Source organism: Anomaloglossus baeobatrachus, chromosome 3 (genome assembly GCF_048569485.1).
Source record: "Anomaloglossus baeobatrachus isolate aAnoBae1 chromosome 3, aAnoBae1.hap1, whole genome shotgun sequence".
Classification (NCBI taxonomy): domain Eukaryota; kingdom Metazoa; phylum Chordata; class Amphibia; order Anura; family Aromobatidae; genus Anomaloglossus; species Anomaloglossus baeobatrachus.
In genome coordinates, this window is record NC_134355.1 from 25429144 (window position 1) to 25443281 (window position 14138).

Genomic DNA, 14138 nt, shown 5'->3' on the forward strand with positions numbered 1-14138 from the left:
TGTAGAGGGTGACAGTGGTGGAGGCGGTGGTATCACACAGTATAGTGAGGACGGTGTAGAGGGTGACAGTGGTGGAGGCGGTGGTATCACACAGTATAGTGAGGACGGTGTAGAGGGTGACAGTGGTGGAGGCGGTGGTATCACACAGTATAGTGAGGACGGTGTAGAGGGTGACAGTGGTGGAGGCGGTGGTATCACACAGTATAGTGAGGACGGTTTAGATGGTGACAGTGGTGGAGGCGGTGGTATCACACAGTATAGTGAGGACGGTGTAGAGGGTGACAGTGGTGGAGGCGGTGGTATCACACAATATAATAAGATCTGGTAACAACACTCCGCCCTTTAATGGACATATTATAATACAAAAGTGACCATTCGCACTGAAGCCATAAAACCTTACAATACACATAACAATATTTCCTCCGTACACGTCGCACATTTCGCTTCACGCAGAGGAGCTGAACAGAACGGTGCAGATTTTCTGCTGAAACCTTTGGCGCCATCTAAGCGACCATGACGGGGCCACATTTAACCATTTGTACCACAAGCTCCGGATTCCAAACAACAGCAAACGAGAAAAAACACAAGGACACGACGGGAACAGAAGGACAAACTAAATCCGAAATCTCCTCCCCTCCGCGGCGGGGGTCGTCCTCGCGCTATTCGGACACGATGGCCGCCAGCTCCTTCACTTGGAAGGCTTCCGGGGGAATGGCGCCCTGATTCTGTAAAAGGGGGAAGAAAAAAAATAAAAGATATTAAAAGGAAAGCCAAATCCCCTGGTGACGTGTGATGGGGGGGCCGTGTACCCTACAGAGGCAGCGCTCTTACTTTTCTGCATATTGTGGACATTAGGGGGCAGCACACCTCAATAGGACACATGGGGACACGTTCAAATACCGTGCAGGTGCTCGCGTCACTGGAGACAGTCAGCAAGTAGGTCGGGTAATAAAACCATTTACCTTCAGGAGATGAAATATTTCCTTTGCTTTCTGCACGTCCAGGTTGTTGTCTTGAAGGCATCTGTATGGAGAAAAGAGCCTTTATCAAACGGCAGCGACTATGGCGGCGGCAGAAAGCCCCCGGGCGCGGCTTATGGCGTCTATGGGGACGTCAAAACTGAAGATCTACGGAACTAAAACCTCAGCTGTGAAGAATCAGGGCTGCAGAAGTTTTCACTCCCTGGATATAAAGCATTATCTTCCTATTCAGTGACAGCAAGCAGAGTTCTGCTTTTACATGCTCCGGTTTCAGAGCCTCACTCACTTCAGAGCCCAGTCTGGTTTCATCCTCGTATACTCAGAGAAGGAGAGGACAGTCTCGCTGGCGACGAGCGGATGGCCTTGCTTGCAGACCACCATGGTGGATTTGTGGGGGTCACTTGAAGGTGCCTCTAGGGGACCCAGGTACGTATTCATTATGACCATCTGATCGTTCAAAATCTGAGCGCTGGACAAAGAGGAAAACAAAAACACAGAATGATAAAAAAAACAAAAAAACAATTCTGTCTGAAGATGAAATATCAGAGATGGGTTCCCACATGTCTGCTTGCTGTCAGTGATGGTTTCCCACATGTCTGCTTGCTGTCAGTGATTGGTTCCCACATGTCTGCATGCTGTCAGTGATGGGTTCCCACATGTCTGCTTGCTGTCAGTGATGGTTTCCCACATGTCTGCTTGCTGTCAGTGATGGGTTCCCACATGTCTGCATGCTGTCAGTGATGGGTTCCCACATGTCTGCATGCTGTCAGTGATGGGTTCCCACATGTCTGCATGCTGTCAGTGATGGTTTCCCACATGTCTGCTTGCTGTCAGTGATGGTTTCCCACATGTCTGCATGCTGTCAGTGATGGTTTCCCACATCTCTGCATGCTGTCAGTGATGGGTTCCCACATCTCTGCATACTGTCAGTGATGGGTTCCCACATCTCTGCATGCTGTCAGTGATGGGTTCCCACATCTCTGCATGCTGTCAGTGATGGGTTCCCACATCTCTGCATGCTGTCAGTGATGGGTTCCCACATCTCTGCATGCTGTCAGTGATGGTTTCCCACATCTCTGCATGCTGTCAGTGATGGTTTCCCACATCTCTGCATGCTGTCAGTGATGTTTTCCCACATCTCTGCATGCTGTCAGTGATGGTTTCCCACATGTCTTCTTGCTGTCAGTGACTGAGACCATTCTTGTTTGCACAGATCTGGTGTCTACACAATCCCCTGTGAGCTAAATGGACAGATTTTACCTGCGCTGACACACTGTAACAAGCGATCAGGACAGGAGGGAGATTTAATCTGATGTTTACAGCCAGCAGAGGATTGTCTAGACCAGAATCAGGAATATTCTCATTCACTTACAGCAAGCAGAGATCTCCAACATGGTGGAAAATCGAAATACAAATTATAGCAGACATCTGTTTTATTACACGATGATTAGGCTTCAACACTGTAAGGGCCGGATGAATGATCACCGACCCACCGGACTCCACCACCGGACTCCACCACCGGCCGCCTCAAGACCGGGGCCAAACGGAGTTCAATGAAGCCAAGGTTCACAGTTGCCCTGACATTACGGTCCAGTCTATGGCACTGATGAAGATTGGCGATTGAAAGGCTCAAAGTGGACCCAATCATTGAGCAATTGTCAATCAAAAATGATAGGAGACGGTGGGGGGCGGGTTGGTCAGTCCGACTGCGCAGGGGGGGGGGGGGGGTTGGTCCGACTGCGCAGGGGAGTAGGAGGATCGGTCCGACTGCGCAGGAGAGAGGGGGTTGGACCGACTGCGCAGGGGAGGAGGGGGTCGCTCAGATTGCGCAGGGGAGTAGGAGGATCGGTCCGACTGCGCAGGGGAGGGGGGGTTGGACCGACTGCGCAGGGGAGCAGGGGGTCGCTCTGACTGCAGAGGGGTCGGAACGACTGCGCAGGGGGGGCGGTCCAACTGCGCAGGGGAGGGGAAGGGTGTCGGTCCGACTGCGCAGGGGAGGGGAGGGACCGGTCCGACTGCGCAGGGGAGGGGAGGGACCGGTCCGACTGCGCAGAGGAGTGGGGGTTGGACCGACTGCGAAGGGGTGGAGGGGGTCGGTCCGATTGCGCAGGGGAGGGGGGGGCGGTCCGACTACGCAGGGGAGGGGGGGGGGTCGGTCCGACTACGCAGGGGAGAGGGGGTTCGGCCGGGCCGACTGCGCAGGAGAGAGGTCGGTTGGTCCAACTGCGCAGGGGAGGGGTGGGGGTCGATCCAACTACGCAGGGGAGAGGGGGGTGGGTCGGACTGAGTGGAGGGGGGAGGTCAGATTGACAGACTGAGCGGAGTGGGGGGTAGTCCAACCGGGGAAGGGGGTCTGACTGCGCAGGGAAGGGGGTCGGACTGCGCGAGGGTAGGGTCGGACTGCGCGGGGGAGGGGGTTGGACTCTGCAGGGAAGAGTGGGTCGGGCCATGCTGGTGGGGGAGGGGTCGGACTATTCAGGGAGATGGACTATGGCCAGTAATAGATGCGGGCTCATACGTTTGCAGATTTTCCGGAGGAGCACAAGTCTAATTCTCACAATTCCAGGTCCATGTTTCATACCTGTCTTCATAGGCCGGGACAATGAGGAAAGTCCTCCTGAAGGAGAAGACGGGGGGCATGTGGCCGCTCACATTCACTGTTGGGAGAAAGTCTGTTAGCTCCTGTCCGGCGACCCCCCCCTCCCCATACAGAGGTACTCCCATCAGTAAGTGATGACATATTGCCGGGAGGAGTCATCACTAAATGCTCCCCAGAATGGAGAGGCGGCAGCTGATTTTCCAGTAGACTTTGTGTTCCCCTCACATCTCTGTTTGCTGTCAGTGAATTAGAACACTTTTTCTTTACATCCGGCGGCCATGTCTGGTTCAGGCCTACCAGCCTCTTTACATTCACAGACATAAAGCAGATATAGTGCGGCCCTGATACCCAGCCCCGGCCTGTGTGTGCAATGTATATACAGACATCTACTGTCCTGTCCCCTGATAATCACCAGGCAGGTTGACTTTTAATCTGCCCGATCCTGGTGATTTCCCAAGAGGATGGACGCATTCTGCAGCCCCCCACCCTATAGAGATGACGGCCGGGTCTCCTCGGATTGTGCACATTGTACAGCGAGGACCTCACTCACCTTCCTTAAATTGTCCTTCAATGGTGAAACAAATGAGCGAAGGCTGCGGAGAAGAGGATAACACACATGAGACGCGGAGGCCACCAAATAAAGTCCGCAGAGACCCCTCAATCACACATAACTGGGGGCCCCTCCACACATCAGATCATTGGGAGATCACATTCTGCAGAGAATCGCACACTTTGTTTTTTTGCAATGTGGGAAAAACTGTGGCCAGAATTACTGCAAAAGCCACAAGAATTCCCAGATTGTTTAAATAGACCCCTACAGATACACTGCTGACAGATTCCTGGATCGACCGGTCACTATGGATGAGACCTGGATTTATTTGTATGACCCTGAAAACAAAAAGCAGTCAAAAGAGTGGAGGTACAGTGGTTCTCCTCGTCCACAGGAGGTCAGGGTGCAACAATCAGCCACTAAAGGTGATGGCGTCTGTGTTTTGGGATAAGGAGGGTGTGCTGCTAGTGAACTACCTTCAAAAGGGTTCCACCATGAATGCAATGTATTACATTGAACTTTTGGACCAATTGAAGGCAGCTCTGAAGGCCAAAAGGTGCGGCAAGCTGTCCAAAGGAATCTTGTTCCTGCAAGACAACGCCTCCGCTCACACTGTACAAGCGACCACGGCAAAACCGGCAGCGCTGGGCTTCCAGCTGGTGACCACCCACCGTATTCACCAGATCTAGCTCCCTCCGACTATCATCTGTTTCCAAACCTGAAGAAACACCTCAAGGGTACCAAATTTCACACCATTTCTGATGCCATAGCTACTACGGATGCCAGGTTTGAGGCACAACCGAAATCCTTCTTTTTGCCAGGCTTACAGAACTTGGAATACCGATGTAAGAAGTGTGGTGACATCAGTGGAGAGTATGTGGAATAAATGTAAAGTTTCATCATCCTATCTCGTTTCTTTCTGCCTAAAGCCAAAGACTTATCAGCAACCCCTTCTACACACTGCCCAGGGGGCTCCGCTCACACATACACTGCCCGCAGGGGGCGCTGATCACATACACACTGCCCAGCAGGGCCCTGATCACACACATACTGCCCAGCATGGCCCAGATCACACACACACTGCCCGGCGGGGCCCCGATCCCACACACACTGCCCGGCGGGGCGCTGATCACATACACACTGCCCAGCAGGGCCCTGATCACACACATACTGCCCAGCATGGCCCAGATCACACACACTGCCCGGCGGGGCCCCGATCCCACACACACTGCCCGGCGGGGCCCCGATCACATACACACTGCCCGGCAGGGCCCCGATCACATACACACTGCCCAGCAGGGCCCCGATCACACACACACTGCCCGGCGGGGCCCCGATCACATACACACTGCCCGGCAGGGCCCCGATCACATACACACTGCCCAGCAGGGCCCCGATCACACACACACTGCCCAGCAGGGCCCCGATCACCAACACACTGCCCGGCGGGGCCCCGATCCCACACACACTGCCCGGCGTGGCCCCGATCCCACACACACTGCCCGGCGGGGCCCCGATCCCACACACACTGCCCGGCGGGGCCCCGATCCCACACACACTGCCCGGCGGGGCCCCGATCCCACACACACTGCCCGGCGGGGCCCCGATCCCACACACACTGCCCGGCGGGGCCCCGATCCCACACACACTGCCCGGCGGGGCCCCGATCCCACACACACTGCCCGGCGGGGCCCCGATCCCACACACACTGCCCGGCGGGGCCCCGATCCCACACACACTGCCCGGCGGGGCCCCGATCCCACACACACTGCCCGGCGGGGCCCTGATCACACACACACTGACCAGCCGGGGCCCTGATCACACACACACTGCCCGGCGGGGCCCCGATCACACACACACTGCCCGGCGGGGCCCCCGATCACACACACACTGCCCGGCGGGGCCCTTTTGCAGTCAGGAGTCAGAAATATCAGCTGGAGAAGATTCCAGGATGTTCCGGCAGCTGCAGACCGGCCGGGCGAGGGCCGCACATGGGCGAGGGCCGCACATCACTTGGGCGCAGGAGAACGTGACACTTACGCTCTGGAAGCTGACATCCAGCATCAGGGACCCCAGCTCGTGCTCTGTTTTTGGGAGATTGCACAGAAAGCCGACCACCTGCAGCCGGTTGTACTTTATCAGCTGACGCCTCACGTCTAGGGGTCAAAAATCAGAAATCAGTGGTGCACGTGCGGCGGACGTCACTCGCCAGAATGCCGATGGTATATACCGTATACATGTATACATCCGTACCTGCTCTCATCACTCGGAGGAGGTTGCGGTTTTCTTTCCAGTACTCTTTAAGCTGATTGAAGCTAAACACAAACAGAGCCGTTACATCACTGATCCTGGTGGGCGACAATGACCCCAATGTTCCCCAAAACACCTACGCGGCTCTTGGATAATAGACCTTGGGGAGACTGAACGAGCAGCAGGAGTTCTCATGATACAGGGGCAGGAGGGCCTTGCGATCCCCCGAATCGTACAGAGTGAAGTACCTCAAAGAAGAAACAGCGTCAGTAAGCTGCAGCAAAAGTGTCTGGAAACACGTAATGACTAATACAATACAAAACAGTGACATGTGCTCAGCATTTATTCCTAAATTGGGGGAAAATAATATATAAGTAGTTCCCATTTGAGTTCAGATTTTGTGAATGTCACATCCCCATAAACCAATCATGGGATAACGCCAATATATAATAGGGTTCAATTGGGGTTATAAAAATGTATATGTAATAAGCTCCCCCTAGTGATGGCTGTATAAATCTGTATGTAGTGAGCTCCCTCTAGTGGTGGCTGTATATATCTGTATGTAGTGAGCTCCCTCTAGTGATGGCTGTATAAATCTGTATGTAGTGAGCTCCCCCTAGTGGTGGCTGTATAAAACTGTATGTAGTGAGCTCCCTCTAGTGGTGGCTGTATAAATCTGTATGTAGTGAGCTCCCTCTAGTGGTGGCTGTATAAATCTGTATGTAGTGAGCTCCCTCTAGTGGTGGCTGTATAAATCTGTATGTAGTGAGCTCCCTCTAGTGGTGGCTGTATAAACCTGTATGTAGTGAACTCCCTCTAGTGGTGGCTGTACAAATCTGTATGTAGTGAACTCCCTCTAGTGGTGGCTGTACAAATCTGTATGTAGTGAACTCCCTCTAGTGGTGGTTGTATAAATCTGTATGTAGTGAGCTCCCTCTAGTGATGGCTGTATAAATCTGTATGTAGTGAGCTCCCTCTAGTGGTGGCTGTATAAATCTGTATGTAGTGAGCTCCTCTAGTGATGGCTGTATAAATCTGAATGTAGTGATCTCCCCCTAGTGGTGGTTGTATAAATCTGTATGTAGTGAGCTCCCCCTAGTGGTGGCTGTATAAATATATAATCCTCAAACATTCATCAGCACATCGCACTTACTGATGCAGAAACTTTGCCAGGAACATTTTTATGTCGTTGTTTACAAAATAGCTTCCCTAGGACATAACACAGATCAGGTTAATATTATTTACAGCCATGCGGAATGGAGTCTCTACGCTGACACTCCGTGTTATTGACTTTCTTCTAGTCTTATATCAAGTCAGGGACACAGCTCTCGCACTTTCCTGCTGGTTCAGTGTCTTTGCCATCCATGGTGCACTGCAGGGTGAGTAGTGATAATGGCACGCATTGTGATATGGTCAGCATACTTGTGAACGCAGCCTTGGATGTGACTACAGCATATGATTTTAGGTGGACGATCTAGTTAGATATCTTATACGGTAACTAGCTGTACTACCCGGCTTCGCCCGGGTTAATAAATGCTGTTAATAAAATAGAATGTATTAACAAAAATGTATTCTGCACACAAACACCACAAAACAAATAGATAGAAATGTAATTATAATGTCTGTCTCCCCCTCTGTATATATATCTCTCTGTCTCTCTCTCTATCTCTTTGTCTGTCTCTTTCCCTGTCTGTCTCTTTCCCTATCTGTCTCTGTCTGTCTGTCTCTTTCCCTATCTGTCTCTGTCTGTCTGTCTCTTTCCCTATCTGTCTCTGTCTGTCTGTCTCTTTCTCCGTCTGTCTGTCTGTCTCTTTCTCCGTCTGTCTGTCTGTCTCTTTCTCCGTCTGTCTGTCTGTCTCTTTCTCCGTCTGTCTGTCTGTCTCTTTCTCCGTCTGTCTGTCTGTCTCTTTCTCCGTCTGTCTGTCTGTCTCTTTCTCCGTCTGTCTGTCTGTCTCTTTCTCCGTCTGTCTGTCTGTCTCTTTCTCCGTCTGTCTGTCTGTCTCTTTCCCTCGCTGTCTGTCTGTCTCTTTCCCTCGCTGTCTGTCTGTCTCTTTCCCTCGCTGTCTGTCTGTCTCTTTCCCTCGCTGTCTGTCTGTCTCTTTCCCTCGCTGTCTGTCTGTCTCTTTCCCTCGCTGTCTGTCTGTCTCTTTCCCTCGCTGTCTGTCTGTCTCTTTCCCTCGCTGTCTGTCTGTCTCTTTCCCTCGCTGTCTGTCTGTCTCTTTCCCTCGCTGTCTGTCTGTCTCTTTCCCTCGCTGTCTGTCTGTCTCTTTCCCTCGCTGTCTGTCTGTCTCTTTCCCTCGCTGTCTGTCTGTCTCTTTCCCTCGCTGTCTGTCTGTCTCTTTCCCTCGCTGTCTGTCTGTCTCTTTCCCTCGCTGTCTGTCTGTCTCTTTCCCTCGCTGTCTGTCTGTCTCTTTCCCTCGCTGTCTGTCTGTCTCTTTCCCTCGCTGTCTGTCTGTCTCTTTCCCTCGCTGTCTGTCTGTCTCTTTCCCTCGCTGTCTGTCTGTCTCTTTCCCTCGCTGTCTGTCTGTCTCTTTCCCTCGCTGTCTGTCTGTCTCTTTCCCTCGCTGTCTGTCTGTCTCTTTCCCTCTCTGTCTGTCCGTCTCTTTCCCTCTCTGTCTGTCCGTCTCTTTCCCTCTCTGTCTGTCCGTCTCTTTCCCTCTCTGTCTGTCCGTCTCTTTCCCTCTCTGTCTGTCCGTCTCTTTCCCTCTCTGTCTGTCCGTCTCTTTCCCTCTCTGTCTGTCCGTCTCTTTCCCCGTCCGTCTCTTTCCCCGTCCGTCTCTTTCCCCGTCCGTCTCTTTCCCCGTCCGTCTCTTTCCCCGTCCGTCTCTTTCCCCGTCCGTCTCTTTCCCCGTCCGTCTCTTTCCCCGTCCGTCTCTTTCCCCGTCCGTCTCTTTCCCCGTCCGTCTCTTTCCCCGTCCGTCTCTTTCCCCGTCCGTCTCTTTCCCCGTCCGTCTCTTTCCCCGTCCGTCTCTTTCCCCGTCCGTCTCTTTCCCCGTCCGTCTCTTTCCCCGTCCGTCTCTTTCCCCGTCCGTCTCTTTCCCCGTCCGTCTCTTTCCCCGTCCGTCTCTTTCCCCGTCCGTCTCTTTCCCCGTCCGTCTCTTTCCCCGTCCGTCTCTTTCCCCGTCCGTCTCTTTCCCCGTCCGTCTCTTTCCCCGTCCGTCTCTTTCCCCGTCCGTCTCTTTCCCCGTCCGTCTCTTTCCCCGTCCGTCTCTTTCCCCGTCCGTCTCTTTCCCCGTCCGTCTCTTTCCCCGTCCGTCTCTTTCCCCGTCCGTCTCTTTCCCCGTCCGTCTCTTTCCCCGTCCGTCTCTTTCCCCGTCCGTCTCTTTCCCCGTCCGTCTCTTTCCCCGTCCGTCTCTTTCCCCGTCCGTCTCTTTCCCCGTCCGTCTCTTTCCCCGTCCGTCTCTTTCCCCGTCCGTCTCTTTCCCCGTCCGTCTCTTTCCCCGTCCGTCTCTTTCCCCGTCCGTCTCTTTCCCCGTCCGTCTCTTTCCCCGTCCGTCTCTTTCCCCGTCCGTCTCTTTCCCCGTCCGTCTCTTTCCCCGTCCGTCTCTTTCCCCGTCCGTCTCTTTCCCCGTCCGTCTCTTTCCCCGTCCGTCTCTTTCCCCGTCCGTCTCTTACCCTGTCTGTCTCTTACCCTGTTAGTCTGTCTCTTTGTCTGTGTCTGTCTCTTACCATGTCTATGTCTGTTTCTTACCCTGTCTGTATCTGCCTCTTTCCCTGTTTGTGTCTGTCTCTTTCCCTGGCTGCATTGTGACATGCCAACATTCCATATAAGGGCGTGGCTGCGCATTCTTCTGAAATTCTGGCTGCACTGTGGCTCCCAACTCCATTCGCTTTAATGGAGGCAGGTTTTTTGGTGAATAACTGTAAAGCGCGGGGTTAAAATTTCCCCGCAAAACATAGCCGACGCTCTCGGGGTCCAGAAGTGTGAGTGTGCAAAATTTTGTGGCTGTAGCTGCGATGGTGCAGATGCCAAGCCCGGACATACACACATTCAGCTTTATATATTAGATGTGCAAAAGTTTTAGACAGGGGTGGAATAAATGCTGCAAAGTTATAGGCTTTAACACAGGGTGAGGAACAGCCAAACACTGCTGCAAAGGTGAGGTTGTAGAAGACGATGTCATGTTATGCACCATGGTAAGACTGAGCACAGCAATAAGACACAAGGTAGCTATACTGCATCAGCCAGGCGTCTCCCAAGCAAGTGTAAACCTCAGATCCGACCCGCAAGTTCAACAGGTATTAGGTGTCCATGATGCTCGTGTTTCAGCAGCTAACTTCCGAGAAGTGAACCTCTCTGTTTGGCGCACGATAACCCCTTTTAGGTGAGGCAGAATACACATACCTTTGCCTGCGGTAGAGGTTTGGGTTTTTCTAGTTCAAAATGTAGATTCTCTTTAAAAAACAGCCCGTCCTGCAAGAATGGAGACAGCGGGTGTGATACGGGACGAGAAGGGCGACTGGCCCTGCCTTTCGCAGCAGCTAAGACGGATCGTTGCCTTTAAGACACCGTCTTCCTGGGTGTGTTACTTACGAGTTTTTCAATGGAGGGGAAGTGATAAGTGACCAATCTGTGAAATAAAGTAACAGAGAGATGAGTCTGGGCTTCCCATTGGATTCACGCTGTAATAACGGAAGCCGCAGCACCTGTAGTACGCGGAGCAGCTTTCCACCGCCCCGCGCAGAGGGTTCCCCTTCAGCCACAGCTCCCTCAGCTCCAGGTTGTTGATCAGATCCAGCTCCTGAACTCTGTAAAGCTAGAAGAGAAGACGCGGACGTCAGGAATCCTCCGATCACTACGAATACCGCGACACCAAACTTGTGTAGCATTATATTTACATTATAACCCATTGGTACCCCAAGATTGCATTGGCAAATGCGGGGTAACCTGAGTATAAGACCTCACGATGGCTGCAGACCCCCACCCCAAAGCGAGGGGGCGCCATACCTTATTATAGGAGAGGTTCAGGCTCTGCAGGCGGGGGGTCAGGTGGAGGAGTGGAGCAAAGCCCGTCAGATTGGAGAGATGGTTATGGCTCAGGTTCAGAGACTGAAGCTGCAAGACATAGATATATAGGATTTCATAGAAGATTCTGGAGGTAATTCTGGCGTCAAAACTTTTCTAAACTGGGGGTCTGCACTGGTCATACTGGTGTGTGCTGGTTACAGATAGACTTCCTACAGTCGATGCCCCCCACATGGATGTAAACGGCTGCCAGACACGGTGGGTGCCGCATATTTCCCAATCTGTGGTGCACAAATGCGATGTTTGAGGAGGAGGATAGCCGTGATTAGAACAACATGGCCACTTTCCTTCAAGCACCGCAGCTCCTGTAATGTCTGGATTTTCAGATCGGCTGCATTGAACTGAATGGAGCTGAGCTGCAATACCACAAGCAACCTGTGGACAGAGGTGGCGCCTCATGGATGAGCACCCTGAGAGGATACGAAGGCTCCATGATTGTGGGGGTCCCAGCATCACTGGTAGCATAGCTTAGCAAAATGGCAATACTCAGGATACAGGTGGATGTACAGTGAATAGTATTATTACCTGGGGGTAATACTCTGAAATGATCTGGAGGATGATTTCTGCGGCTGGAGGGTGGCTCACCGAAAAAACAATGTTGGCAGAAAGCAAATCTGAGGAAAAGAAAAGTGGTTAGTGAAAAAGGAGCAGAACGCTGTCTGATGATAGAAAGACCAAGGGACCACGAGCAAGAAGGTAGAGCAAGAGGGTAAAGCAAGAATGTAAAGCAAGAGGGTAAAGCAAAAGGATTAAGCGAGAGGGTAAAGCGAGAGGGTAAAGCGAGAGGGTAAAGCGAGAGGGTAAAGCGAGAGGGTAAAGCGAGAGGGTACAGCGAGAAGGAACAGCAAGAAGGAACAGCAAGAAGGAACAGCAAGAAGGTACAGCAAGAAGGTACAGCAAGAAGGTACAGCAAGAAGGTACAGCAAGAAGGTACAGCGAGAAGAAACAGCGAGAAGAAACAGCGAACAGAAACAGCGAAAAGAAACAGCGAAAAGAAACAGCGAAAAGAAACAGCGAAAAGAAACAGCGAAAAGAAACAGCGAAAAGAAACAGCGAAAAGAAACAGCGAGAAGAAACAGCGAGAGGGTACAGCAAGAAGGTACAGCAAGAAGGTGCTGCAAGAAGGTGCAGCAAGAAGGTACAGCAAGAAGGTACAGCGAGAAGAAACAGCGAAAAGAAACAGCGAAAAGAAACAGCGAAAAGAAACAGCGAAAAGAAACAGCGAAAAGAAACAGCGAGAAGAAACAGCGAGAAGAAACAGCGAGAAGAAACAGCGAGAGGGTACAGCAAGAAGGTACAGCAAGAAGGTGCTGCAAGAAGGTGCAGCAAGAAGGTACAGCAAGAAGGTACAGTGAGAAGAAACAGCGAAAAGAAACAGCGAGAAGAAACAGCGAAAAGAAACAGCGAAAAGAAACAGCGAAAAGAAACAGCGAAAAGAAACAGCGAAAAGAAACAGCGAGAAGAAACAGCGAGAAGAAACAGCGAGAAGAAACAGCGAGAAGAAACAGCGAGAAGAAACAGCGAGAAGGTACAGCGAGAAGGAACAGCGAGAAGGTACAGCGAGAAGGTACAGCAAGAAAGAACAGCGAGAAGGAACAGCGAGAAGGAACAGCGAGAAGAAACAGCGAGAAGAAACAGCGAGAAGAAACAGCGAGAGGGTACAGCAAGAAGGTACAGCAAGAAAGAACAGCGAGAAGGAACAGCGAGAAGGAACAGCGAGAAGGAACAGCGAGAAGGTACAGCGAGAAGGTACAGCGAGAAGGTACAGCGAGAAGGTACAGCAAGAAGAAACAGCGAGAAGAAACAGCGAGAAGAAACAGCGAGAGGGTACAGCAAGAAGGTGCTGCAAGAAGGTGCTGCAAGAAGGTGCAGCAAGAAGGTGCAGCAAGAAGGTGCAGCAAGAAGGTGCAGCAAGAAGGTACAGCAAGAAGGTACAGCAAGAAGGTACAGCAAGAAGGTACAGCAAGAAGGTACAGCAAGAAGGAACAGCAAGAAGGAACAGCAAGAAGGAACAGCAAGAAGGAACAGCAAGAAGGAACAGCGAGAAGGAACAACAAGAAGGAACAGCAAGAAGGAACAGCAAGAAGGTACAGCAAGAAGATACAGCAAGAAGGTACAGCGAGAAGAAAAAGCGAGAAGAAACAGCAAGAAGGAACAGCGAGAAGAAAAAGCGAGAAGAAACAGCAAGAAGGTACAGCGAGAAGAAACAGCGAGAAGAAACAGCGAGAAGAAACAGCGAGAAGAAACAGCGAGAAGAAACAGCGAGAAGAAACAGCGAGAAGAAACAGCGAGAAGAAACAGCGAGAAGAAACAGCGAGAAGAAACAGCGAGAAGAAACAGCGAGAAGAAACAGCGAGAAGGAACAGCGAGAAGGAACAGCGAGAAGGAACAGCGAGAAGGAACAGCGAGAAGGAACAGCGAGAAGATACAGCGAGAAGGTACAGCGAGAAGGTACAGCGAGAAGGTACAGCGAGAAGGAACAGCGAGAAGGTACAGCGAGAAGGAACAGCGAGAAGGAACAGCGAGAAGGTACAGCGAGAAGAAACAGCGAGAAGGAACAGCGAGAAGAAACAGCGAGAGGGTACAGCAAGAAGGTACAGCAAGAAAGAACAGCGAGAAGGAACAGCGAGAAGGTACAGCAAGAAGGTACAGCAAGAAGGAACAGCAAGAAGGAACAGCAAGAAGGAACAGCAAGAAGGAACAGCAAGAAGGAACAGCGAGAAGGAACAACAA

The 14138-nt window shown here is 52.0% G+C and overlaps 1 protein-coding gene across 5 annotated transcripts in view; it reads right to left on the minus strand.

Annotated features, from left to right (window-relative positions):
* Positions 1-327: 327 nt before the first annotated feature.
* LOC142294894 (nuclear RNA export factor 1-like) overlaps positions 328-14138 on the minus strand; it is a 111204-nt gene continuing 97393 nt past the window's right edge. For 4 of the 5 annotated variants that reach the window (XM_075337957.1, XM_075337954.1, XM_075337956.1 and 1 more), the window contains 14 exons: positions 11931-12019; positions 11328-11435; positions 11027-11136; positions 10914-10950; positions 10725-10793; positions 7533-7588; positions 6520-6627; positions 6383-6444; positions 6170-6285; positions 4130-4172; positions 3562-3637; positions 1267-1449; positions 963-1023; positions 328-725 (listed from right to left, as the gene is read on the minus strand). In XM_075337957.1, coding sequence (XP_075194072.1) covers positions 660-725; positions 963-1023; positions 1267-1449; positions 3562-3637; positions 4130-4172; positions 6170-6285; positions 6383-6444; positions 6520-6627; positions 7533-7588; positions 10725-10793; positions 10914-10950; positions 11027-11136; positions 11328-11435; positions 11931-12019 — 1184 coding nt within the window. In that variant the 3' untranslated portion in view covers positions 328-659. The remainder of the gene's footprint in view (positions 726-962; positions 1024-1266; positions 1450-3561; positions 3638-4129; positions 4173-6169; positions 6286-6382; positions 6445-6519; positions 6628-7532; positions 7589-10724; positions 10794-10913; positions 10951-11026; positions 11137-11327; positions 11436-11930; positions 12020-14138) is intronic. The other variant, XM_075337958.1, reaches the window with a different exon arrangement.